The sequence below is a fragment of the Lathamus discolor genome, chromosome 15, assembly GCF_037157495.1.
Source record: "Lathamus discolor isolate bLatDis1 chromosome 15, bLatDis1.hap1, whole genome shotgun sequence".
Taxonomy (NCBI): domain Eukaryota; kingdom Metazoa; phylum Chordata; class Aves; order Psittaciformes; family Psittacidae; genus Lathamus; species Lathamus discolor.
In genome coordinates, this window is record NC_088898.1 from 6,185,804 (window position 1) to 6,210,213 (window position 24,410).

The 24,410-nt window shown below is 46.7% G+C and overlaps 1 protein-coding gene across 11 annotated transcripts in view; it reads left to right on the forward strand.

Annotated features, from left to right (window-relative positions):
• DNM1 (dynamin 1) overlaps positions 1-24,410 on the forward strand; it is a 64,658-nt gene that overhangs the window by 34,518 nt on the left and 5,730 nt on the right. For 3 of the 11 annotated variants that reach the window (XM_065695720.1, XM_065695719.1, XM_065695722.1), the window contains exons 11-21: positions 2,146-2,232; positions 2,440-2,510; positions 2,950-3,001; positions 5,493-5,606; positions 16,096-16,205; positions 16,818-16,929; positions 18,153-18,164; positions 19,410-19,580; positions 19,754-19,995; positions 20,382-20,600; positions 23,757-23,793. In XM_065695720.1, the coding sequence (XP_065551792.1) occupies positions 2,146-2,232; positions 2,440-2,510; positions 2,950-3,001; positions 5,493-5,606; positions 16,096-16,205; positions 16,818-16,929; positions 18,153-18,164; positions 19,410-19,580; positions 19,754-19,995; positions 20,382-20,600; positions 23,757-23,778 (1,212 nt within the window). In that variant the 3' untranslated portion in view covers positions 23,779-23,793. Of the gene's footprint in view, positions 1-2,145; positions 2,233-2,439; positions 2,511-2,949; positions 3,002-5,492; positions 5,607-16,095; positions 16,206-16,817; positions 16,930-18,152; positions 18,165-19,409; positions 19,581-19,753; positions 19,996-20,381; positions 20,601-20,977; positions 21,030-23,756; positions 23,794-24,410 lie in introns of those variants that run through there. The other 8 variants (XM_065695716.1, XM_065695717.1, XR_010616165.1 and 5 more) reach the window with 7 other exon arrangements.

A 24,410-nucleotide genomic window follows, 5' to 3' on the forward strand; every position in this document is an offset into this window, starting at 1 on the left:
TTCAGCTAAAGGTTGCTCTTTGGTGTGCTGGCAAGGTCTCCTGGAATCTGCAAAGAGGGGGAACTAAGGAACATTGGGACAAATTGGTTTTCAAAGAGGGCTGTAAGCTTGTAGTTTGGTTAAACAGGCAAATGCAGCTAAAACAGGATTGAAAACCCAGCTGAGCTGGGACATGATCCCAGGCTGACAGACTTAACCCCTTGAAGGGTCGCCTGCTCTCCTGTCTTTCAGAGTCATGGCATTTCTGGGTGCTGTTTGTTCTGCCGGTGATAACTCCCTGCCCCTCTGTGCCCTATTGCATGTTCCCTGGTGGTGTGACATCCTGTGGCTGCCTGTGTCCTCTTCCCTTGCCCACCCTTGCTTCTCCTGTGCATGCTTGGGGTTGCAAGCTCCTGCATGGGGACTGATGCTATTGATTTATTTTTGCACATGAACGTTGCTGGATTTGGACCTGGGTTTGGAGTAAACCCCAACTTGGTTTGCACTTTGTGGGCATTTGTACTGGTTGGGAGTGGGGTGGGAGGGGGAAGGTTTGTGTTTTTTTTATTTGACTTTTTTATTTAATTTGAAGCAAAGAAGCTGAGATTTGCTTAGAGGTTTTCCAACTTCCTGTTTTTATTTGACATCATTTGCCCATCTATCCTTTGCCAACCCCCAAAGGAAACAGGAAGCTTTGCCTGTTTGTCTCTGAAGCAACCAGCCGCCTAAACGGTCAAGATCACGGAGAACACCCAATTTGTGTTTTCAAGACAAGGTGGTGGTGGGGAACACCAATTCCATTTGTTTTTTCCTGTCTCTGCAGGGTCATTGGTGTCCAAACCAAACCACACATCTGAAAATAGGCAGTGTTAAAGCTAGGGCTCAGTGTCAGTTCCAGGCTATTGCGACTTACTTGACTGCAAAAGTGCTGGGAGGGTTTGAGACTATCTGTAATCAGCTGTTCGCTATATTGATAGTTAATGTCAGATCTGGCTTCCAGGAGTGATGCTGCACACTTTGAGCCAGTTCCTTTTAACACCTTCTAACTGCTTCTAACAAAAAGCCAAACCAGTTTAAGAAGCTCCTGTCATGTAAATTGAAGGAACAAAACAAATGCAGTCTAGATTATAGGCAAATGAGACTTCTTTATATACCCCCCTTAAGGGGGTATAAAAGACTGATATTAGGAAATGCTGCTTGACATTATAGTCAAATTGGAGGTAATAGTAGGAAAAAAATGGGGGAAATGATTTGGTGGGGGATAGGAAAAGTGAGGAAGAACAGGCTGGGTCTGGAGGATTGATCTCATTTGCCTGTACTGGGCCTGACCTGAGAAGCATACATTTACTGCTACTGAAATCACTAGAGGCTTACGAATGTAGGCAGGTAGATAGGTGCTGTGTGAAACCCATAGGGCTTTAAGGGTGCTGATTCTGGCAGTGTCTCTTGTGCATGATCTCTGTAGATAGTTCTTCTTTTGAACCGCAGCTCGTAACATCTTTGTACTTCTCTGTCTGGGCAGGGAAGTAGGAGGACTTCCTCCTCAGTAACATGGCAAAAACTGTGGTATAGGTGTGATGTGAATACAGACCTCAGCTATGTGATCCTGCCCCAACACATGTGGAGAGCAGGTAGAAGCAGCTGGATGCCTAGAGCAGTGTTTCTTCAAGACATGTACCCTTGAGTTGGTCAGATCCTGTCTCTGCTTGCTGATGTTGGAGAGGGCCAGATGCTTTCCCACAGAGCCTTAGCAAGTGGGGATTAAAATCCATTTCATTTCCCAGGGTGACTTTTTGTAGTATTTAGCAGGTTATAACAACAGAGCATTCACCTCCTTAGCCTACTACAGTGAGCATTTACATCTAGGGTTTATCAAGTAGGTCATGCCAGGAAGAGTGGAGTGAGTTTGGAGCAGGCCTCCAGTGAGGCAGGAAGGTTGCTGCAAGAGTGCAAAGGGTTTTTTCCTGAAGCCCAAACCAAGAGGGGATGAACTTTGCTCCCAGCAGACCTCCAGGAACTTGGAAAACTTTTCTGCAAGTCCAGCTTTCTAGAACTTCCCTTGAAAATACCTGATTGCAGGTGTATGTATGCATGCATGTATGTGGGGGGCTGCTCCCCACTTCATACCTCCCTTTCCCATGTGCACGTGTTTTCTCTCTCCTGCAGCTCAGCCAATACCCTCATCTGCGTGAGGAGATGGAGAGGATTGTCACAACTCACATCCGTGAGAGAGAAGGCAGGACCAAAGATCAGGTAGGGGATCAGGGGTGCGTATAAGAGGGGGGATTGGGGGTGTGGAATGGGGGCACCTTTGAAGGGCCAGCCTAGGCTAGAAGGGCTTGAGCTAAGTGGCATCTGGCTGCAGAGAGCAATCAGGTGAACAATGCACAGGGCTCTGTCCATGACTACTGGCAGTGCAAATCACTGATGTCTGTCTTGCTCTGTGCCTCTCTTTGGCAGGTCATGCTTCTAATAGACATCGAGCTGGCTTATATGAACACAAACCATGAGGATTTCATTGGCTTTGCCAAGTAAGTACCCACAGCCTATTGCCTCCTCTTGTCTATATGTGTTTCCTGAGGCTCTGTCCTAATAGCTGCTCCAGTAAATGGGTTGCAAAAGCCCTGGTGTGGATGCTGTGGTCCCAAAGTATGGCTCAGCTCTCAGTATTGCTTGGTTTTCAGTGGCTCTGTATTACAAGGCTGGGAAGGAGAACAGGGTTTTAAGAGTATTATGGTTGTCAGGGAGAAAGAAGCAGAAGCTGTGGAAGGGTTAGTGACCCAAGTGTGGTTCAGGTGGGGGTGTAACGAGTTGACCATGCTGAGAGAGCAGATGGAAATAGATTGGGTTATGAAGGCTTGGAATCCAGTGGTGAGGTGCATGAACTCGCTGTAGCAGCAGTCTGATGGGAGCAGGATTCAGGTAATCAAGAGCCTGGGGGGTTTTGAATGACTCTGCTGTTGTTTGCAGTGCTCAGCAGAGGAGCAGCCAGATGAGCAAGAAGAAGGCAGCTGGCAACCAGGTAGGCCAAGTTCCATCTCCTTCACTGCTGCAAGAAGGGCATGTTTGCTACCTGGAAGCTACCAGGTGGACAAGTGCTGGGCTGGATGCAGCAGTGCTCTAAGTTGGTTTTTTTTTTTATTCATCAAACTCCATTTATACCCAGAAAATACTGGTTTAGACTCACTGCAGTCAGGAAGAACCGAGCATGTAGCAGCAATGGAGGGCAAGTATTGTAGAGAGAAACGATGCTTGATCATCAGGCTCTGGTCTTGCTTTTTCTGGTAGAAATCCCTATTGATGTTGTGTAAATCCTGTTAGTTTAGCCCCTTCACGAGCTGTGCTCACCCCTCTGTTGAAGTGAGGGGTACAGAACACTAGGTGTGAAACTGTTGCAGTACAGAATTGTCCTTTCTAGTTGTCTTTCCCACCAGTGGTACCTACTTTCTAGAAAGGGATTTCAAGAGAGTTTATGGGACTCTGTTCTGGAAAACTTCACTGGAAGTACTTAAATCTCTGTACCGGGAGACAAAGGGTGATTGTAGCCATGGTTGCGCAGGGTATGTATGAGAACACACCCATGGGAGAAGACAGCAGCGGAGGGGAGGAGTTCCTTTACTGCCTCTGGAACTGTAAGGAATTAGGGAACTCAACTGAAGACAATTGAAAAGGGGCTAATGATACTTTCTCCCAGATTTGCTGGGGACATGGCAAGGCTGTCTAGGCTAGAAGATCTTGTTAGAAACAGTCTTATGAGCAGCTTCATGGAGAATGGAAGCAAATGCTTTTGTTCAGTCCTTTTAAAGGTATTCACTGCTGATGTTCATCCTCTTTATAACATGTTTGACCACCTTTCCCTGCACATAAACATGCAGACAGTTTCAGTACTGTTGGCAGGCCGGTAGGTGAGCAAGTTGGGCTGGCCAACCATCCATCCCATGGGATCTTGGAGCAGCTGTCAGGAACCCCATTCTCTGCAGTACAACTGACAGAAGAGCTGAGTGTAAAAGAGTGCAAAGGGCAAACTCTGGATGCACCTATGAAGCGCTTTGGCTTTCCCATTAGCAGACTTTATTTTGGGATGGGGGTTGCTTTTGTTAACATCTGGGGTAAAAAATTTGGTACCAGCTTCCAGTTTATTTTATTTTTGAGCCTCTCCTCCTGCTCCAGCTTTCCTAGTAACAATCTCTCCTCTCTTTGCTCCTCTCCTGCTCTCTGCTCTGCTGCTGTTGCTATGGTTCCCCTTTGCAGGATGAGATCCTGGTGAGTAGAAGGCCACTCAGCAGGGTGTGCTAATGAACATTAATGTTGCATCTGGGAAGGCAAGAACAGTGCATAAGCAAATTATTCCCTCTGCTGCTGAATGGGGAGAGGAGGGCAGCTGGCACTAGACACAGGTGAAGCAGAAATGAGGTCGGAAGGTCGTATGTTGAGGAAGAACTCAGAACTGCTGGTACATCTTGTGAGTGGGTGGAGATAAAAAGCAGAAATCCAGGGATGTGTGGTTCTGTTTCACTGCCCCCTCCTGTCCGTAGAGAGAATAGGACTACCTCGAGCTTAACAGTAGGCGTGAGATGAAGATCCAATGCCCCTAAGTTTAGCTTTATAGGACAAATTGACAATTAAAAGGACTGTGTACCTCTGTGGTAGGCTGCTCACACGGTGCAACTTGCTACTATGCAGTGCAGTTGCATGTTTTATTTCAAAGCCAGGCTGTCTTCACCTAGCACATCCATACAACAAGGTACACACATAATGCATGCAGATGCTTTTGGGTGTTAACAGTGCAGCAATACACAGAAAACTAATGCATTTAAGCTGATGCATACTTGCATTTGATTACTGCATGTGTGAGGCTCTAAACCAGCACTTGGTGAACCAGAGTTTCCTAGAGAGGAAACCTGGCTTCTTTACAGACTAAACCTAAAAGGAGCTTGTTTTGCCCTAAATTAATGACTACTCCAATACCTGGCTATACAGAAGTCCAGGGTACTAATTCCAGATGCACCGTTTTGTTCTGTTATACTTAGTGTCTCCTTTTACTAAACTCAGTCCTTTCTGGGTTGCTTGCCCATCTCTTCTTGCCCCAACCCCTGAGTTGAGTGAAGCACTCCACACGCTTGGTGTGCCTAAAGGTGTGCTGGCATCCTGCTTTTCTCTAGGCATGGCCTTTTCTGGATGTGTTGCTGTGATCTGGTGTTTGTAGGTTGTGCCAGTATCTGGGGCACTCTTGATGCACTTCTTCCTGCATCTCTTTCCTCTTGGCAGAGGGTATAATGCACAGCACTGCCAGGCTCCTTCCTGCGTCCTTTTTATACTTTTCCTGGCCCTTTTAAGGTGAAGACCTTCACTGGCCAGTTGAGTGGGGGGCTCTTCTGGCAGCAGCAGAGAGCACGGTGTTCCTTGTCTTTCCATACTACTCTGTGTGTAGGGTTACCCTCTGATCTTTCCTCTATCACCTAAAGCCGGGCTTTTAGGGCATGTGTTAATGCTTACTGCTTCTACCCCCTTAGGTCATCCGAAAGGGCTGGCTCACCATCAACAACATTGGGATCATGAAGGGTGGCTCCAAGGAATATTGGTTTGTCCTGACAGCAGAGAATCTTTCCTGGTACAAGGATGATGAGGTGAGTAGCACAGCTTGAATCTTGTGCATCTGATGAGCATAAGGCCTTCAGTTCGCTGGGTGTTACAGATGTCTCCTCAGTACTGCCTGCAGCTTGTGACACAAGCTGAAACTATCCTTGGGGCAGGCTCTGTGGTCTCAGCACTGCTGAGCATTTCTCAATTGATGTGAATGTGGCTTTTTTTGATGCACAAGGAGTAACATCTGTACTTGAAGCCCTGGCTCAGCAGAAGGTTGACACTTAGAATGAATTTGACCTTTGTCTTGCTGTGGCAGCTGCCATTAAGGCTTTGATGAGTTAGTTCCAAGATTTGGACTTTGAGCGTTTTGGGGATAGCTGTGATGAGTTTCCTGAAGGAGTATGGCAGAAGTTTTCATGCATCTCTCTTGGTCACAAGAAAGCAAGCATCTCCTTTCTCAGTATAGCAACAGGAGTTATGGACCTGAAGCTGCAGCTCAGATGCTGGCTTCTGACTTGGAGTAATTACTTGCCCTCTCCAGGATTCTGTTGTTAAACCTGCAAAGCAGGAATGTCTTTCTTTAATATTTCTACATTGAACATGCCATTAATGCATTATGTGCAAAATTGCTGTGAATGGTTAGAGTACTGCTGATAAAAAGTAGAGAGATATGTGGAATATTGCTGATAGGAACATGCCAGAATCCCTAATATTCAGGGGTTTCAAGCAAATCTACAATGTGCTGTGGGGTTTTTGTGCTCTAGTGGGAGATTATTTAAGCAGACAGAATTGTCCCAACAGAAGTTATCATTGTCAACAGTGTGCTGCTTCCTGTGCCAGGCAAAGGTAGATAATTATCTTTTCTAATGACTTTGAAGAGAGAAAGAATAGCTGGATGGTTTTGGTAAGAACATGATCGAAGGGGTTAGTCCTCCTTAATGTGCTTGAGGGATTAAAAATATCTGGTATGATTTAGTCATGTGCTCCGAATTGATGGGGGTTTTTGATTGCAAAAGAAGAAACTGCTCTGCCTCTTATTGTGGTTTGTGTCCCTCAGGTGTTCTGAGGCACACATTAATGTGCCTGGGAGCTGCAGCTAGTCCTAGTTTCTTGTCTAGTTCCTATCAGTGGGCCTGTCTCATTCTCAGCAGGTGGAAATGATGACAAACCCAGTCATGAATCAGCCTCTAAATATCACTTTCTGCATGGAGACTGCTGTTGTGCTGCTATGGATGAGCAGGCAGTGATTTCCTAATTAAAGAACCAAGCACTGAAATGTCTTTCACTAAATCAGTGTGTCTCTGCTACAAGACCCTTGCCCTTTTATTCAGATCTGCTTGGGGAGGCTTTACTTTCCTTTAGGTTTGCATATGCAGGTCGAATAGTTATAAACATCAAGTAGTTTAATCAAAGCCAGCTGCCACATGTGCATTACAGACATGATCAGAACTCCCTGTCCTTCCCTGGGGAGTGGGAGGGAGGGAGAGCTGCAGTGGGGATGTATAAACTGTTGATAGATTCCAGTTGCTTGGGATGGGGATTAGACCTCCCTTCCCTCCTGAGGGAGGGCAGCCTTGGGGGTCAATAGCAACTGGAGGTCTGCACTGTTTCCTTTCAGCATAGCAAGAGGTAGAGCTGCTTAATGAAAACAGTTCCCTGCCAGCCTCAGTCCCTTAAACACCAGAGGACCAGTGCTGATGAGATCTGAGCTGCCTCTGAGAAAGGAGTCTTTGTCTTCAGTGGAGTGGGAGCAGGGGGGAAAGGGAAGCATGTTTTTACTTGCTTCCTCCCCACATTCAACTCCTTGATCACTGGCTGTTGTGAGGGAGAAAGGAAGCAACTTTCACCTGGGCTCCACAGTAATTTTAGGCTAAAAGTTGGTGCATTTGAAGGGCAGCTTGGAGAGCTTTTGAGCATGGGGATTCCTATCCCAAACCTCAGTCCTGCACAGAGTCAGACCCATCCCAAAGAGCTGTATGCAGTGCACAGTCCCCTTTCAGAGTTACCTTTGCATGCCTGCACTAGAGCTTTCCTTCTCCACCAGTTCAGGAGGACCCATGTCCTCTACAGCTCCTGAGACATTCCTGTGTGGTTTTTAAAGGCTGTACACCATGATCTTTCTTCAACTTAAGCTCTGGGAGGAAGGGGGGAGGCTTTGTCTGCTCCACCCTGCACTACCATGGGCTCTCTTGTCCCAGTTCCCCTGTGCTATGGCAGCTTTCCAGCAGGAATGAAGAGGGAGGTGAATCCATCTGGTGTGGATGGAAGTGCTGGTAGCAGAGCTGTGGGTGATGATAGGGAAAGAAGTAGGGTGAGAAGGTGTGTGGTTGGTGAAGGCTAGGCTAGCACCTCTGTGGGGGGACTGGGGGCACAGCCTCTCCCTGCCCTGTTTTGCAAGCCAGGACCCAGAGCCTGTGGAATGAAGACATCTGGACCCCATTAGTGAAATACCAGTCTTTCCGCAGAGCTGGCTTGTTTTTCTTCTGCCTCTGAAGAAAGGAACTGAAACTCAAAGTGTCTTAAAGGGCCCAGCACTACATGTTAGCAGGGATATGTGGCTGTGGATGCTCTGGAGGGGCCTGAAGGAGTGTGCTGGGGATAATGGGAGGGGAAGGAAAGAGCAGACCAGGCGGGGGTGGAAAGTTGGCTCCCCACTCTGCCTCGCTGCCAAGAGCATGTGTGTGTGCTCCTGGGCTCTGTTTGTCTTCCTGTCTCCTTCCAATGAGTCAAACGCTGGCCCCATGGAGAGCGGCCCCACAGAAAGCTGGCCTCCCAAGACCTGGAGACCCTCCTGAGGTACCTGCACCTCCTGAACCCTGTGGGATCACGCTGCAGCCAGCAGTGGGAAGGAGAGATGGGGAGGAGCCTGCTCTGGCTGTTGGCAATATAGAGTGAGATTTCCTTTGCTCAGAGAGGCCACAGTGTCCCCAGGGCTGGAGCAGCAGCACAGCTAGCAGGAAAGCTGCTCAGCAAGCTCCATAGTGGACACAATACAAGAAGCTGATTTGAATAGTCCTTCTGCCTGAATTCCTTATGAAATGCAAAGTGCCCACTTCTCTGCAGGGCTTTCCTGCCTGATGGAAAAGAGGGTCTGTGAGCTGGGCTAGAGCTGCTGCTGCTGGGGACCTTGTAGGCAAGATGCAGTGAGCATTGTGCTCAGTGGTTCCTATTAGTAAAGCTTACTACCTGCTGGAGGGGGACCTCTGCGTCGTCTGCTCTGCAAGGGTGACTGTTGGAATGACTGTGCTGGAGTGTTTGCCCAGCTGGGTAGATGGATATACCTGCTGGCTCCTTTGGGAGATAGTGTGAATGTACAATATAGATGGGACCTTCTGTCCTTACTCAGGTAAATCATGTACTAGGAGGCTGGGACTCATGAGAACAGGTGACTACAAGAGAAGAATATGGCCTTATTTGACTGTGTAAAAGTATGTGTTGCATGCAGTGTCAGAGTGTTTGAGTCCTGTGTGTGTACAGGAGGGCTGGGCACAGGGGTTTAGGTACTTTCAGGTGCATGGGGGATGCTTCTTTATACATCATGTTGATTCCTGCTGCAACAGCTGTGCTTGAGCTCTTTGATTTCTTGGTCTTCATGCCTTCTCTTTTGCTTGAAGCACAAAGGTGTTTTGTCCTGGGGAAGATGTGACCTTGTTGGCAGTCACCAGATAGCTGCTTACTCTGTACCTGTCCATGTGCTGTACCCCATTCTAGTTTAAAACTAAATACCTTGATCAATACTGAGATTGTTTCCCCACTGCATGCACACATACATTACCCCCCCAACAGTCTGTGTCCTTGAGACCCAGCTCGGCTGGCAGAAATCCTTTTGTCTTTGCTCTGATGCTCACAAATGATCAGAAACTTGCTGATGGGTCTGGCTGCAGCCAGGGGTTTGCAGGAGCAGGTCTGCTCTAAAAGCTCTTCCTCCCCTCCTTTCACACTACTCTTAGGTGCTCTCTGGAACGTGTTCCTTCTCTTTACATCCTCTGTGGAGCTCTTTCATTCATTCACGCACTATTTTCACAAGTGCATATTTTCCCATGGATAATATCTTAATCAGTCCTCACGCTTTCGCTGTTTCTCTTCTTTCTTTTCCAGACAAACACCAAAGCAAACACAACTTCCAGAGCATCCAAACCTTCACCTTTCAATCCTCTGTGGATTGAAATCCTTCTTTCTATTAATGACCAGCTTTCTTTTAAGATGTGAAATCCCCATTCTCCAATTGCCTTTCTGTGCTTGATCCTGCCTTCTCAGGTAGCAAAGCACAGTGTGGTTGTAACTCCCATGTGTCTGTCTCTGCATTCTATGGCAAAGTTCAGCATGTGAAGCACAAGCCGCCCTCAACACAGCTACCCTGGGACAAGTGCATGGAACTGAAAGAAATAAGGGAATGACAGAGAGATGGAGGGAGGAAGGGGAGGGTTGTGAGCAGGCTGGTTGGGCAGGCAGGTAAAAGTGATGATCAAGCATGGCTCCAAAGGGTTGTATCCTCCCAGGCTGAGGGATGAGTGGACTTTGCATGCAGCTATGCCCGCAGCCCACCCTCTCCAAGCATGTCCCTCTGCCGTGCAGGTGATGCCGTCCCCGTGCAGCACTGGCAGTGTGAGGTGTATCCCAGCACAGCCTAACCAATGTGCAGACTACTGTACAATCTCGTAGTCCTGAACAGGTAGTCTGAACACTGGGCAGACGGAGTGGAGCCTCTGCAATCTGCTCTCCGGCTATCAGCAGCTCCATTTAGTCCTTTTCCCCATCCATGCTTTTGGGATGGGGTTTTGGGGGCAGAGATGGGGTAAAAGAAAGTCCAAGTCGTCACTGAAAAAACATCCACTTCTGGCAGCTGGGAAGAAGAAATGGTGCTGTCTGCAGGTTTCCACTTTGGAGCAAGCTGCCAAGCTCCTTCCTCTCCCAGTGCTGGTGTCAGGCTGGTACCTGGTTTCCACCTGGGGAGACACTGCACCTATATAGAAAGAGAGGAACAAGAAAAGTCAATTACTGTTGTTTGAGGAGGAAATGCTGTGAAGTTTTGGCTGTCACCCAGGTGTGCAGAACTTGTTGCTTCATTGAACTCCTCTTCTTCCCTATGGAGCTGTGTGGGAGGATTCCCAGGCCCCATGCACCCTCACCTCCTTCTGCTCCATTCTGTCCTGATGTCCGGAGCAAAGCTCAAACAGGACCAACCTTTGCTTCCCAAAAGGGTTCTTTGCCCCACCTTGGCCCTTTGCCCTTGCAGCTCACCTCCAGCTACTTGCAGGAGCAAGTCCACATCCCCTCTTTTTCTCACCCCCCCACTATATCTGGCATTGCTGAGCTTCCCTCCCTCCTTCCTCTGGTTTTTGCTCCCTCCCTTCTTGCTCCCCTTCTGTCCTTCTGCCTCAATTGACGTGGCAGTGGAAAGCTAACTAGACTCGAGGGAGGAGCTTGCTGGCTGCTGGGAAGGCCGGAGGTTGGCAGGAAGTGAGCGGGCTGACGGATGGGGTTGCGCGGGGGGAAAGGAAGGTTCCCTACCCTGCATGGAAACTTGAGGAATGCTGTCGCTTTCTGTGGCGCTTGGCTCCCATGTAACGATTCCAGATGTTAGCCTTAGCCCGTGCGGTTTGCTCCCTCTCTGCCTTAGTGCTGCAGGGATAAAGAGGGCTTTATGTATGCCGCATGCCTCCCTTCCAGGATCCCCTTCTCCTGTGGGCATCCTGGTGGACAGCTAGGATTTGTGGCCAAGGATATGACTGCCCAAAGCGCCCACTCTGGGTCTAACCATGCACTGGGGAAGGGTAACCAACCCTCTCCTTTTCCCAGAGGTGTGCAACACTTTGCGTACATGTTGTACTTCACCTCATCAAAGCAAGTCATCTACTCAAGGGAGGTTCATCGCTGGCACAGGGGCTGGTGTAGGGAGAAATGCCTGTTTGTCCTTTGCAAAGGCTGGTGAGCATTGCTGCGACCTTACAGAGGTCATAGCAGTGGAGTTTTGGGCACTGTAGCCTCTCTGAAGTGACTCAGTTTCTGCCTTGGTTTCTCATATGCCTTCTGATGGCTTCCTAGGGTTGTATTCCATGTGCAGATTGAGCCGCACAGCTATTTCAGCTGATGTAAATAGTCTTTGCTTTGTGCAGGTGAGTTGATTACCATTGCTGTGCTTACTAAGCCAACAGTGCTGGCTGTGATTAATCACATGAGGCCAGGGCTAGTATCCACAGAGCTTTTGAAGTAAATCAGCTTAAAATCTTAGGGTGTATTGTTTAAGTTAAACCAGTGCAGCTTTCCGATGTAAACAAGCCATTGCAGCTGCTTGGAGCAGCGATCACAGTGTGCTTGGTAAGCTGTGCTCTGAGGGTAGAAGTGATGCAGGTGGGCTGTGGTTTAGAAAGCTGACCTCAAGGTGCATGTGTGGTTTGGGATGACTTGGGCTTCCTGGGAGAACCACAGCTTAGAAATACAGCTCCTCTGATGTGCATTTGCTTTGCAAAGACAGGCAGAAAGTAGTCAGTAATGGGGGGTGATTCAACTTAAAATGCTCAAATACCTTCAGTACTGCTTTCAAATACTCCAGTTTTTCAGAGGCTTCTTCCTAATACTCTTGTAGTGTACATGCATTCGTGCAGTGTGTTATCATCCGTTATGATGTTAATGTGTTTCCATTTGAGTGGAGTTTGATTACAGGAGTTCCCGAAGTGCTGTGCATGTGTTTAATACAAACAGTCCGGCTGAACCTCCCTTCATCTCTGGGGCAGGTTTGTTTACAAGAAGTGCTTTGTCTTACAAGAAGGAAAGGAGATTAAGAGGTTCAAACAGGATGAATTTCTCCTCATTACACATGGCCACCAGTCGAAACAATGGCAATGCTCTTTCTCCCATATCCACAGCGCCTTGTCTCTATGCGAGAGGTGTTTGTCATAACAGCTACAGGGAAACCTTGAGTTAGTTTATTTGTGCTCCAAAAGCAAACTGAGACCTAATAATTCTGCCAGTTACTTTCTTGTATTGCCAGTGCCGATTTCCAACCTTAGGGGAGCCCACACATGCATCTGTCAGCTTCACTTTACATATATCCGAGAGGAGGAAAATGTAACTTGCACCTGAGGCAGCCCAGGGAATGGAGGAGATGCTTTCAGTCAGGCTGGCTTGCTGCCTGCTGGATTTTGGGAACCTCTTGCAGGGTATTACCTATAAGATAGCAACACATAATTGAGATGATAGCGCAGACCATTGCTGTCTCTGACCAAAACCAATCTCAGAATTTAGCCAGCATCAGGAGATGTGTGGCCACAGTATGGATATTGCAACATCAGGCTGCAACTGCAGCATCCCTCTTTTTTTTTTCCTCCAGCTATTGTGTTTCTTGCCCCACTGTTGGAATGGCTGATGGATCCTGGTCTCCTCCTTGGCCATGTGTATTTTCTTTCTATGGTAGATACAAAGTACAGAGCCATCTGGCTGTATCTGCACTGTGCTGGGGGTGGGGGAGTAATCCTCTGGCACTTATCCTGTCTGTGCAAGTAGCTTGCAGTCATCTCTTTCTGCAGTTCTCCATGTGAGCAGTGTGGCTCCCATTGGGAACAGCAGCCCTGATTATGGGTAAATAGCCCTGTGCCTGCTTCATTCCCTAACACTGAGCATCCATGTTCTGTTTATTACAACCAATCTAAATGCTTCTGCCCCTTCACTACCTCTCCTTGGGCTCATGGCTTTACAGATTAACTCACAGCCAGCATGCACGTTTTATACAACACCTACTCTGCTGCTGAGAGAGGTTGTTTTTTTTCTTTTCTCCTTCTTATAGATGAAGGGAGGTACCTTACGAGGAATGTAAGCCTCTTGGGATCAGACTGAGGGCTCTTAATATAGTATTTCACAAACCACTTTCCCATTTCGATATGTGCTGGCTCTTCCTTCTCTCCCCTCCTCCAAGTCCGGAAAGCTAGAGAGAGAGAAGCCCTTTTCCCCTCTTGGCCAGGATGCTGTTCAGCCATAGCACATATTGCCAGATTGCTAACATATGGGCAGAGGGCTCAGCCAAAGTTTTGAGAGGCTCAGCCCTTGGCAGCTCATTCCACACTTTCCTGTCTCTACATTCAGGAAATGAAGTCAGAATGTTGATATAAAACAGGCTGGGTTGAAAACTGAGAAGCTGGAAAGACTGAAGTGGGGGACTGGTTAGGGGGAGGTGTGGGGAGATGGAGAGCCCCAGGGGCTTGTGTCAGTGTGCATTGCCCTGCAGCATGTGTGCACTGGGGGGTTCTTGCCTTGCGCCAGTGTCCTCCTTTTGACTGTGGTATTTTATGCTGGCAGACAAATGAATGCGTCTTCCCTCTGGTGTATGGAAAGATCAGCATGCGGAGATGCTGTTGTCTTGATCACATGGCAGTGTTTATGCAAGAGCTTGGAAAGGGTGAAAGTTGAAACTCTGGCAAAGAGCACATATTTCCATATCTGGGACATGGGATTCCCTTACCTTTTGCTGCCTTCATTTTCCCCGAAGAATGACTGCATTGCTAGATTTCCATGGAATAATACGGTTCTAACGTTAAAGCCGTCTGAGAAAAATCATTCTACATCAGTTCTTTCTTGTACTATCCCAGAGACACTGGGGTGGATGCAGGGGCATCGAGGCAAGGGAGGCTGTGGCACGGATGGTCTGACTTGCACAGGGCCTTAGCAGTTGGTGTACTTCTAGGTCACTAGTTCAGTCTACACCAGCATAATAATAATCTAAAGTAATAGAAAGCTGGAAGCTGTTTGTGGCTTACAGAACCTGAAGTGATCTGGCTCTGAGCCCAGTACCTGGCTGACAGATGTCCCAGCACAAAAAGCTCTTGCCCACCAGACTGATGAACCATATTAAAATATCCAGGGAAATTTGCTTGGAAGAGCTCTCCTGCTTTCATAGTCTAGCATTTGTGGGAGAGAATGGAGAGCTTGATAGGTACCCAAATGATCTCTTCTGGTTTCGAGGTGCTGGCTTCTGGGATATTCCTGTTACTTAAATTTTGGAATGAACTTGTCTAACGTGATCTTTGGGCTGTGTGTGAACTGTGTAGTGGCTGCTATCCATAGCAAACTCAAGCCTATTTCACTGGAACTGAAGAGGATGTTAGGCTGGAGGGATGTCTGAGCTCAACAGCTTTGTCATCCTTATCTGCTGCTCTGCCCTGCCCCTCTTTTCTAGCTAATCTCTGCTCACTGACCATCTTTGTTCTGTTCTTGTTTCCCCTGAGAGCAATCGTGTTTTGTTGCTTCCAGCCAAGAAAGGTCTACAAACACACAAGATGCTCACAAGGGGACAGTCACACATGCATGCTTGCTCACAGAAGCATGCTCTGTTTCTATTTCAGCCTTGGATAGCTGCATTCTGCCTTTAGGAGACCAGTGTGATGGCTCCCTCTCTTGTTGTGTTGGGGTATAATACCCAGCTGGAACAAGATGTTCCAAATGGGGACCTTAAATCAAACTCACTTCTGTTAATTTGCTGTAGATCCGATTTGAGCAGGGAGAATGATTCTGCCTTAGCTTCTGGATGTTAAATGTGAATATTAACCTCAAGTTTGTTGTTAAAGATGATATCTAGGGTCAGAAATATTGAGGTTTGGTTTTGGATGCCTCGTTCTGTGTTTAGCAGTTGGGAGAGGTCTCATAAGAACCAGACTGGAGGGTTGTGAGTGCAGTTATTCTGGAAAACAGATCCCTTAATTTGAATCTGGTCACTAAAATTTCAGGCTCTGGTTTTGAGCATTCACCAAGCAGCAAACTGCCTGTTCTGCTGCAGCTTCTAATCATTTGCAGCATGAGAGTTTCATTAGTGAGCATAGTTACTGATTTATGTTCTTTTTCCAACACAGGAGGCCTTGAGGTAACCTTACAGTAACCTGTATTCTTATAGCCAGACTTGCTCTTTGACGTTTGGATGTATATTATTGTTTAATTAAGATTTTAAGAGGGTTTCCAGTAATCAGAAGCGTAGGACAGGGATAGGATGAAATGAGAAAGCTCTTCTGAAGAGGTAAATTTAAGTCGATGCAGTCTGTATCTGTGTCAAACCAGTTTCTCTATCACATGCCTGGCTTTTCTTGAACCTGGATATAGGCTTGTAATCATCATAAGTAAAACACTGAGGTGTAAACAGTGAGGCTGTGAGGGCTGATTGCCCCTTCTCTAACCAGCAGCAGTTTCCCCCCATTTATGCTGTCCTGAGGATGGAGGTATCAAGTGGCTGGTGAGGGTCTTGGTGCTGATTGACCCCTTGCTGGGAAGAGTGTGGGCCTTGATGGTGGTCTACAACCTGGGGAATTGGGTTATGCCATGCTGCTGCCTGCTCCTGGAGGAGTTAATGGGCCTGGGTTCTTGGGTCACATCACAAAAGCAGTCAGGAAGGACAAGAGAAAACATGTCCCCTTTTCTCACAGATTAAACATACCTGGGGAGTTGAGTGACCGGGTGATGTGGGGCTGTGTGGTTGACAGATTCCTCCATGCTGGCAGAGTAGAGGCTTTGCTGGAGCAGTGAGTGACTTGTTACTGATTCCCTTTTCAGGAGAAAGAGAAGAAGTACATGTTGCCAGTGGATAACTTGAAACTGCGAGATGTTGAGAAGGGGTTCATGTCCAGCAAGCACATCTTTGCTCTCTTCAACACTGAACAGAGGTATGCTCACATCTCGACACCCCAAGCTGTTGAAGCTAGGGACAGGATTTATGTAATATTAGATACGAGGGTATAGATGAGAGTATTAGGATAGCTCTCCAAGGGAGTATCTCTTAAGGACAGCCATTTTTGGAGGAGATGGGGGGACTTCTTTTGACAGAAGAATAAGTCTGACTTCATTCCTTCTGGCCTTACATATATGTACCATTTTTCTTCACCAGTGCATGGCTGGCAGGGTGACATTAGCCTTCACCTATTTGGCATGGTTACCTGGATCCAGCTGGAATATATATTGATAATCAATATTCTTAATGAGTGACTAGGGAAAGCCATAGGAGATGGGGAGCCCAGGTTGGCTGGAGAAGTCCAGCAGTGGGCAGAATTGAAAGAAGAACCTTATTCACACCAAGTTGAAACACACAGCTGATCTAGGGGTAGTCCCTTCCCTTTTGCAATGTCATGATGAGGATACTAGCAAGGAGCTAAGCGTCTCTGCCTTAGTCCAGGAAGCTTTTACAAGGCTGTGAAGATTCCCTGGTCATTGACATCTTCGTTAAATATGGGCAAATCTCTGATTTGCAATAGAGAAGAATAAAATGTTTGTCTCTTTAGGAATGTTTACAAGGACTACCGGCAGCTGGAGCTGGCCTGTGAGACCCAGGAGGAGGTGGATAGCTGGAAGGCTTCCTTCCTTCGTGCAGGAGTCTACCCAGAGCGTGTTGGGGTAAGTTACAGCCACAACTATGGGATTAGAAGGAACACAGCATGTATCTTATGAAGGATAGCTGCATCATCCTCTTATGTTACAAATAAGCTTATGAAGGTTTTGTCTCTTTACTAAACTGGGGATCTTTTGGAACAAAACTTTTTAAGTTTTTGGTATGTCCTGGTGCTTCCTTTAAGGAAGCTTGGGATAAAGTAACAGGTAGCTTCAAAGGGGGGGATAAAGTAGGCAAAAGACTGCCTTGAATAAGCCCTTCTAGCTTTCTTGCTTTGTGGACATTAAATTCCCAGTCTAAGGAGGACATTTAACTATCTGACTACTAAGTGGTATATGCTAAGTTGCCATTCCTTCTGAGAAACACTGTACTTCTGGCTTAGCAGTAGTTGTTCTCCTGTTCCTTCCCTCACCCAGTTAGGGAGGGATGTTCTCTAAAGTTTTATTTTGCTTGGTAGATACCTTAATATACTATTTTAGCAAGGCCCCTTATCTCTTCTGTTAGCCTTGTCCTGTAACACTTGCTGTCAGCATTATGCTCTGCTTTAAAAGTACATTCTCTAGAATTGTGGTATATGTTCCTGTTCAAAGCCTTCCTGCTCTCTGAGAGGAAGCTGCTATTAATAGTTGTCCCATTAGAAAAGTGATAATTGCTTATCTTTTTGCATTTGTTGCTTCTAGTAGACTACTTGCATTCATCCTTCCTGTTACACTTGAAGATTGTGGGGTTTGCCTTAAAGTAATTCCTGACAAACCGATGTGATATTAAATATAAGAGGATTAGGGACAGGACTTTAACAGTGACATGACTTCAGATTGGCTTTGAACCAGACCGGGCCTCTTAAACACATACTGGTAAAGGACATGTGCCATCTATTGGTGTGCAAATGGAATGGTTTGACATAAGAACACTGATTGCTAGCATGACTGTCTCAAAACCCTGTGTAACAAAGAACCAAGTAGGTGTTGTAGGTGAGTAAATTGCTCTGTGTTGCTGATAATCTGATTTACTTGATGTGCATCCCATTTTGATTTTCAGTATAGCTTAACCATTAACTTGCTCCTCTTCCAGGGTAATCCAGGGATTTGTGTGTTTTAGTGGGGTTGAGCTTTGCTTGTTCAGTGCTGTGACGGGATCTTCTCCAAATTCTGAGACCAATTAAAAGTCTTTTGTTTTTTGTCCCTTTTTGTTTTAATTTTTTCCACCTATGCTCAAACTGGCCTGCCAGGACAAGGACAAAGTAAGTCTGACCCTCCCTGCCTGCGGTGCCCGCTGGGGATCTCACCAGATAGCTCTCTTGTTTTTCACCTTTTGACACAGTTTCCTGAGAGGCATTTGCTTCTTCCTCTTTGTACCTTCTGTTGGATTCCTGCTGCTTGTTTCTGTTCTTGGTTTGAATTTTCCTTTTTTTCTTGTTATTCCTCCCTTTTTGTACCACTTCTGAATCTTAGTGCAAACTTACTTTTGGGGGTTTTTTTGACCCTTGTTTTTTTTTTAAGTTGCCCTGTTTGACATGCACTTCCTTTTCTTTGTTTCTCACTGAGACCTTTCGTTCCTTCATTATGTACAATCTTCCCAGGAAAAGCTCAAATGAACAAAAGAATTTGCCCTTTCTCCTGTATTTTGTTCCCCAAAACAAAAGATAAGGAACAGCTGCAAAACCTTCAGCCTGGGATGGTTCTTACAAGAAAGATTTTTCTTTATAAAGTCGAGGTTGGTTTGTTGCCTTTTTTTAATAAGCATTGAGAAAGAGCAGTCTTTTATGCTTTGCTGCTTTGAAATTGATCCCAAATGGAAGAGCCTTGGCGATTGCTTGCTGTCAAACAGCACAGTCCAGGTTCTCCCTTACAGAAAGCTAAACAAAGCATTTCAGGCAGACAGAGATTCATGTGCTTGGTGTGAAAGAAAAGCTAATTGACTTACGATGGAGGATTTGCAATTAAAGTGATCAGGAAGGGTTTCTAGGTTATTCCATCTACTGTGGTCTCACTGAGACAAGCAGTTATTTCACCTCTGTATCTGTTTTCTCATTTGTATAATGAGGATAAAGGTGCAGTGTGTCAGAGCCTGGGAGGCTTAATTTATGGTGAGTGATTCTCAGGACTGAACTGAATCTGAGGATGGAAAAGCCAGCTCAGATGAAGAACCTTTCAGGAAGCTCTAAGCATTGAAGGCAAAAATGCAGCTTTGAGTATTCACTAGAGCTGTAACCTGTGACCAATGGTCAGGAGTCCTTGTTGCCTTTCACCTTTGTATAGTAACTTTCTACCAGGAGAGCAGCTTTATTGTTAAAGCCCCTCAGATCTGGGGTGAAGTCTGCACAAGCTGAGCTGTGCATTGACACAATCACAGCTCAAAATGTAAGCTTAAGCTTTATTTATTGCATGCGCTTCCTGTGTGTTCCCTTTATTTTCTCTTACCTCTCCTGAAAAACCAATTTTGTGTTACAGCTGAAGCACCAATTTGTTTCTCCTTTTCTCTGCAGGCCAGTGAAGCAGAGGAGAATGGATCAGACAGCTTCATGCACTCCATGGATCCTCAGCTGGAGAGACAAGTGGAAACGATCAGGAACCTGGTGGATTCCTACATGGCAATTGTCAACAAAACCATCAGAGACCTCATGCCGAAGACAATCATGCACCTCATGATAAACAATGTACTTATCACACGGTGGTCAGTGGAGGTGGGGAGACACAGAGAAGGGGAAAATTAGGGAGAGAAAGAATGAAGAAAAATGGAAGGCAGCTTGGAAGGAGGAAGAGGTGGGAGAGAACGGAATGTTTTGGGGAAGAGGGTGAAAACTGATTCCCTCTTTGTGCTCCTTTACAGACCAAGGACTTCATCCATTCGGAGCTGCTAGCAAACCTGTACTCCTGTGGTGACCAAAATACACTGATGGAGGAATCGGCAGAGCAGGCTCAGCGACGTGATGAGATGCTGCGCATGTTCCATGCCCTGAAAGAGGCCCTCAACATCATCGGGGACATCAACACCAGCACCATCAGCACCCCAATGCCCCCACCGGTGGACGACTCTTGGCTGCAGGTGCAGAGCGTACCATCTGGACGCAGGTACCAGAGGCTCAGGGGGAGAGCCCCACAGACCTGCCTGATGCCTCTTCAGTGGCTAGCTGGGGCCTCCTACTGAGACAGGGAGTCCTCCTCTTGTCCTCTTCTCCCTGTGGATGAAGAGTTCTGGGTATTTGTGTTGGAGGCTCCTAGGCTTTGGAAGCTACGTAGGACTGCTACATCTTTAGAGGATGCTGAGGGTTCTGAACCTTTAGGTTACATAGGGCCTGAAGTAGCTTTGAAGGCAACCTGATGGTCCTCGAAAGGGTGGTACATAAAGTGGTGTGAAACTAAAGAAGGAACACTGAAGGTGGCATATGGGGACCTGCTGGTGAGAGAGGGATCTCAGGCCTGTTGTTGCAGTTGAATTTCTTCTGTTTGTTTGCTAGGTCCCCTACATCCAGCCCCACACCACAGAGGAGAGCTCCTGCAGTGCCACCCGCCAGACCTGGGTCTCGAGGCCCAGCTCCTGGACCACCTCCTGCTGGTGGGTCCACGCTGGGTGGTGCACCCCCTGTGCCCTCCAGGCCAGGTGCCTCTCCTGATCCCTTTGGGCCCCCACCTCAGGTTCCTTCTCGGCCTAATCGCGCTCCTCCTGGTGTTCCCAGGTAAGTCCTAAAACGCTGCTCCATGCAGGTGGGATATGTCCGGTTTTGGGGTAACAGTCTTGGCAGCATTTAGCCTGCCTGGGCCATAGAAGGAGAATGGAGTGCATGGTGTGGGTACAGTCTTTGGATATTTGAACTGGGTCCATAGGCAGGAGCATCGTTGTCCACTGAGATCTCATTATACAGATGAGGCATTGCCAAAGCAGCTCTCAGGAACAGGGCAGCCTCTTCTCTGTTCAAATCTCTGTGCAGATAATGGGGGAAGAGGACCTTGCACCCAAGGGCTTTATTAAAGCAATCATAGCAATGCCTCTGCTCACAAGTAGATGTTCACAAGAAAAATCGCAGGACTGGAGTGACAGTTTCCCTCTGTGTAGGGCTCCCAAAGTGTGAAGTTGCCCCTTTTCTCCTGGCCCAGAGTTCTTCAAGGTGAGTTGGAGACCTTTAAGTTGTTCGGTTGTTTTTTGGCTAGGAGAATGTTGCAGTATCACTGGCAGATAAATGGATTTATTTAATTTTTTTTAGCCTTTTTTATTGCTTTTGTAATCAACTGTAACATTTTCCAGTCTAGAGCATTAAAATCACATAACTTTTCTTTCCTGCTGGGAAACTCAGTTCCTTTCCTGTTCAGTCACTTCAAACACACTTCAATATAGTAATAATGTTGTGTACGTTTCCTAAGCGCATGTTCCTGAACAGGAGTTAGGAAGTAGTCTGGAACAGGGAATGCTTTTATGCTGGGTACTTGGCCTCCCTGTGAGGAAGAGAAGGTAATTGCAGAATAAAGAATGAACATAATCAGAAACACCTCAATGGCATGCCAGAGGGAACACTTCCCTCATGGAAAATACCTCCTCTCTGGTGGGTGCTGGTGGCACACGTCTGAAGCTTGCCATTTCTGGTGGAAACACCCAGCCTGTTAATGGGCAGTGACAGTATGTGGCAGAGGCAGTTCAGACTTCCTCCTATTATAGTGCCCCAGCTCATACTTGGTGCTGCCTGTTTAGAGGGGACATATTCCCTGCCAGGCTGTATCCAGCCTAGAGGTGGATGAGTCCATATTGATTATAGGCCTTGTTACTGATAATAACACCAGTTTCTGACTTTGGTGTGTGCAAATGGTTTTACTTTCTTGGTGCCTCTGCCCCCAGTGCTTCCTATGCACCTTGATGCAGCTCCCACAGTCACTTGTCCACACATGCCTCAGTGTTGCCCCAGGGACTCCAGTCCTGCTGGTGGCACCTATGGATGTCAGCATGCTTCTATTGTGTATTTTGGCTCTTGCTTCTTGTGACCCTGCTTTTCCATCTAGTGTTACTTTGTGGTTTTATTTTTAGTGTACTTATGCTTCTTTCTGTCTCCATCTTTCTCCTTTCACTCAGTTTCATTTCTTCACTCATGAAAAATATTCTATATACCTGATTGTCACAATAGGATTCCCCAAATGGGCTGAAATGAATTGGCCTCTTTTTGAAGAGATCTGTCATATTCTATCTTAATGTCTCTTCTGCCATTTGCATGAGGGTTTAATCGAAGGTAGGGAACAGTACTGAAGCAGAGAAAGAAAGTGTTTCATACTGAACCAAGCAATCCCTTGCTTTAGGAGAGATGGTAGGTTGGATTGCATGTTACTGTCTGCCCTGATCTGGAGTTGAGAATGTAATTCCAGAAGCTGTGAAGTGATGCTCATTCCCTGATCCCCGTCTCTGATTCTTCCAGTTGTTCATAGACTCCTCCGGATCCTGATACCAGCTTGTCATTTGAGTTCACTGATGAATGGAGAATTTCCAATGACAAGGGACTCTTTCTCTTCCTCTCCTGTATATAGAATAAGAATGTTCCCTGCTAGCACTTGGACTCGGGTCCTTCTGACATGGGTGAACGAATGCCATCTCCATTGTTGCTTTTTTTAATACTCACCTTTTCCCTTGCTAACCAGGCTATGCTGTTGTGTGAGAGGAACAAAGCTCTTGTAGATGGGATGAGTGGGCTTTGCTGTAGGAGTTGGTGTCGTGTAGTGAACTGCAAGTGTGTGGTGGTGGCTGGATGTGCTTTGTGTGTATGCACACACCCATGTAGAAATGTGGCAGGTTTTGTGTCTCCAGTTTGTTTGAGCATCTGATTTTATGAATGATGAACTTAGATGAGTGTCACTGTGCTTCTTTCTCAAACATAACTGTAGACACATGCTTTCACATATAAACACCACATGGCCCATTTTCTTGCACAGGAAGGTTTTCTTGCATATAATTAAGGACACATGAAACATTGCCATCATGCCAGTGTACTTAGCATTTATTCAGTCTACTATGGAAGTCCATATTGCCAAATACATACAGAGCTGAAGCAATGTAAGGTCCTGTCTGGGTGCGATTTAAAGGCTGTATGAGGACTACATGCCTATTGGAGCTATGCAGGAGGATTTGCTCTGGGAAAGAAAACTCTGAAAATACTCCTCCGTTTAGGCTCTTCAGGTTAAAATAGTTCAATGGAAACTAGTTCAGTAGAAAAGGTGAAAGAGCTTTGGCAAACTCAAAGGAGAAGGAAGAATGTTAAAGTGAGAATGCTTGAACCATTGGAAAAACCTGTTGAAGGCATTAATGGGTTCTCCATTCTTTGGTACATCTAAGGAAAGAGATGCAAGTGATCAGCATCACTGTAAGCATAACATCACACACCTTTGACTTGAATTATTCAGGAGGTTGGAGTGGCTGATCTCATGATTTGTAATGTCCAAACTAGAAGCCTTCATCTGCTTCTTCCCTTTTTGGGTAGCACTATTTAATATGATCAGGGACAAGTTAAGCTACCTGTGCCAAGTCCTAGATATACAGTTGGTTCAGCAGGTATGAGCATCAGCCTGGATGTGTGAGTGGACTTGGGTGAGTGAGCAATGGCTGGTGGATGTGCAGACAGCTTTCATGTACCCCTGTGCACAGCAGGGTTCTGGATGCGTGCAAAGATGAGGCCGTGGTTGTGCTGTGGCTGTGTGTGTGAAGTCCTGACCAGCAGCACACACTAATGCTGTCTTCTGCAGGGAGACGTGCAAATGTGTGTCTGTGCATGCATGTGTCTCTGTTCCATGTTCCTGACAGTCTGTGTGGCCTCTGCCTTGAACTGTCTGAACTGCCATGTTGATTTCATGTTGTCTTTCAGAATCACTATCAGTGACCCCTGAGGACTGGCAGCCACGGTACGTTTTGCACTCTCCCTGCAATGCATGAGTCATTGTGTCCCATCCTCCATTACTTTGCTCTGCAGCTCTGCTGCCTAGTTCTTGTGTTAGTAACAGAGTCCCTTGTCCAATGAACCACCTCTGCCAGGATCTCATAAAGGGAGGAGTCTTGAACAGAAAAACTGGCTGATCAGAGTCAGAGCAGCTGCTTGAGCTGCAGTAGCTGGGAAAGCCTCAGTACCTGATTGAAGGTCACTAGAGGACCATTTCTCTGCCTTTAGATAGAGGAGGTGGGATGGGGGAATGAGCTCTGGCACAAGGTCTAAACTGTGTTTCATTTATTTGCCTTATGTGCACTAACTGGGAGATCAGCTGAGGGAACTCTGATTTGGCTTGTCAGCTCTGTTAGAATCAAGATTGAGACTCAGGGAGTTAGTTCAGACTCCTCTTCTTATATTTGAATGTCTGGTTGGAGGAGTCCTCCTATCATCCCTGTGCTCCCAGTGCTTATGGAAGGCAGGAGCTATGGTCATTAATGTCAGGACTTCCATGTCTGAGTGCAAGGTAACTGACATTGAATGTTCCCTGTAATCCTTGTGTCCTATCACAATCGGAAGCAAACTCCCTTTTGCTTG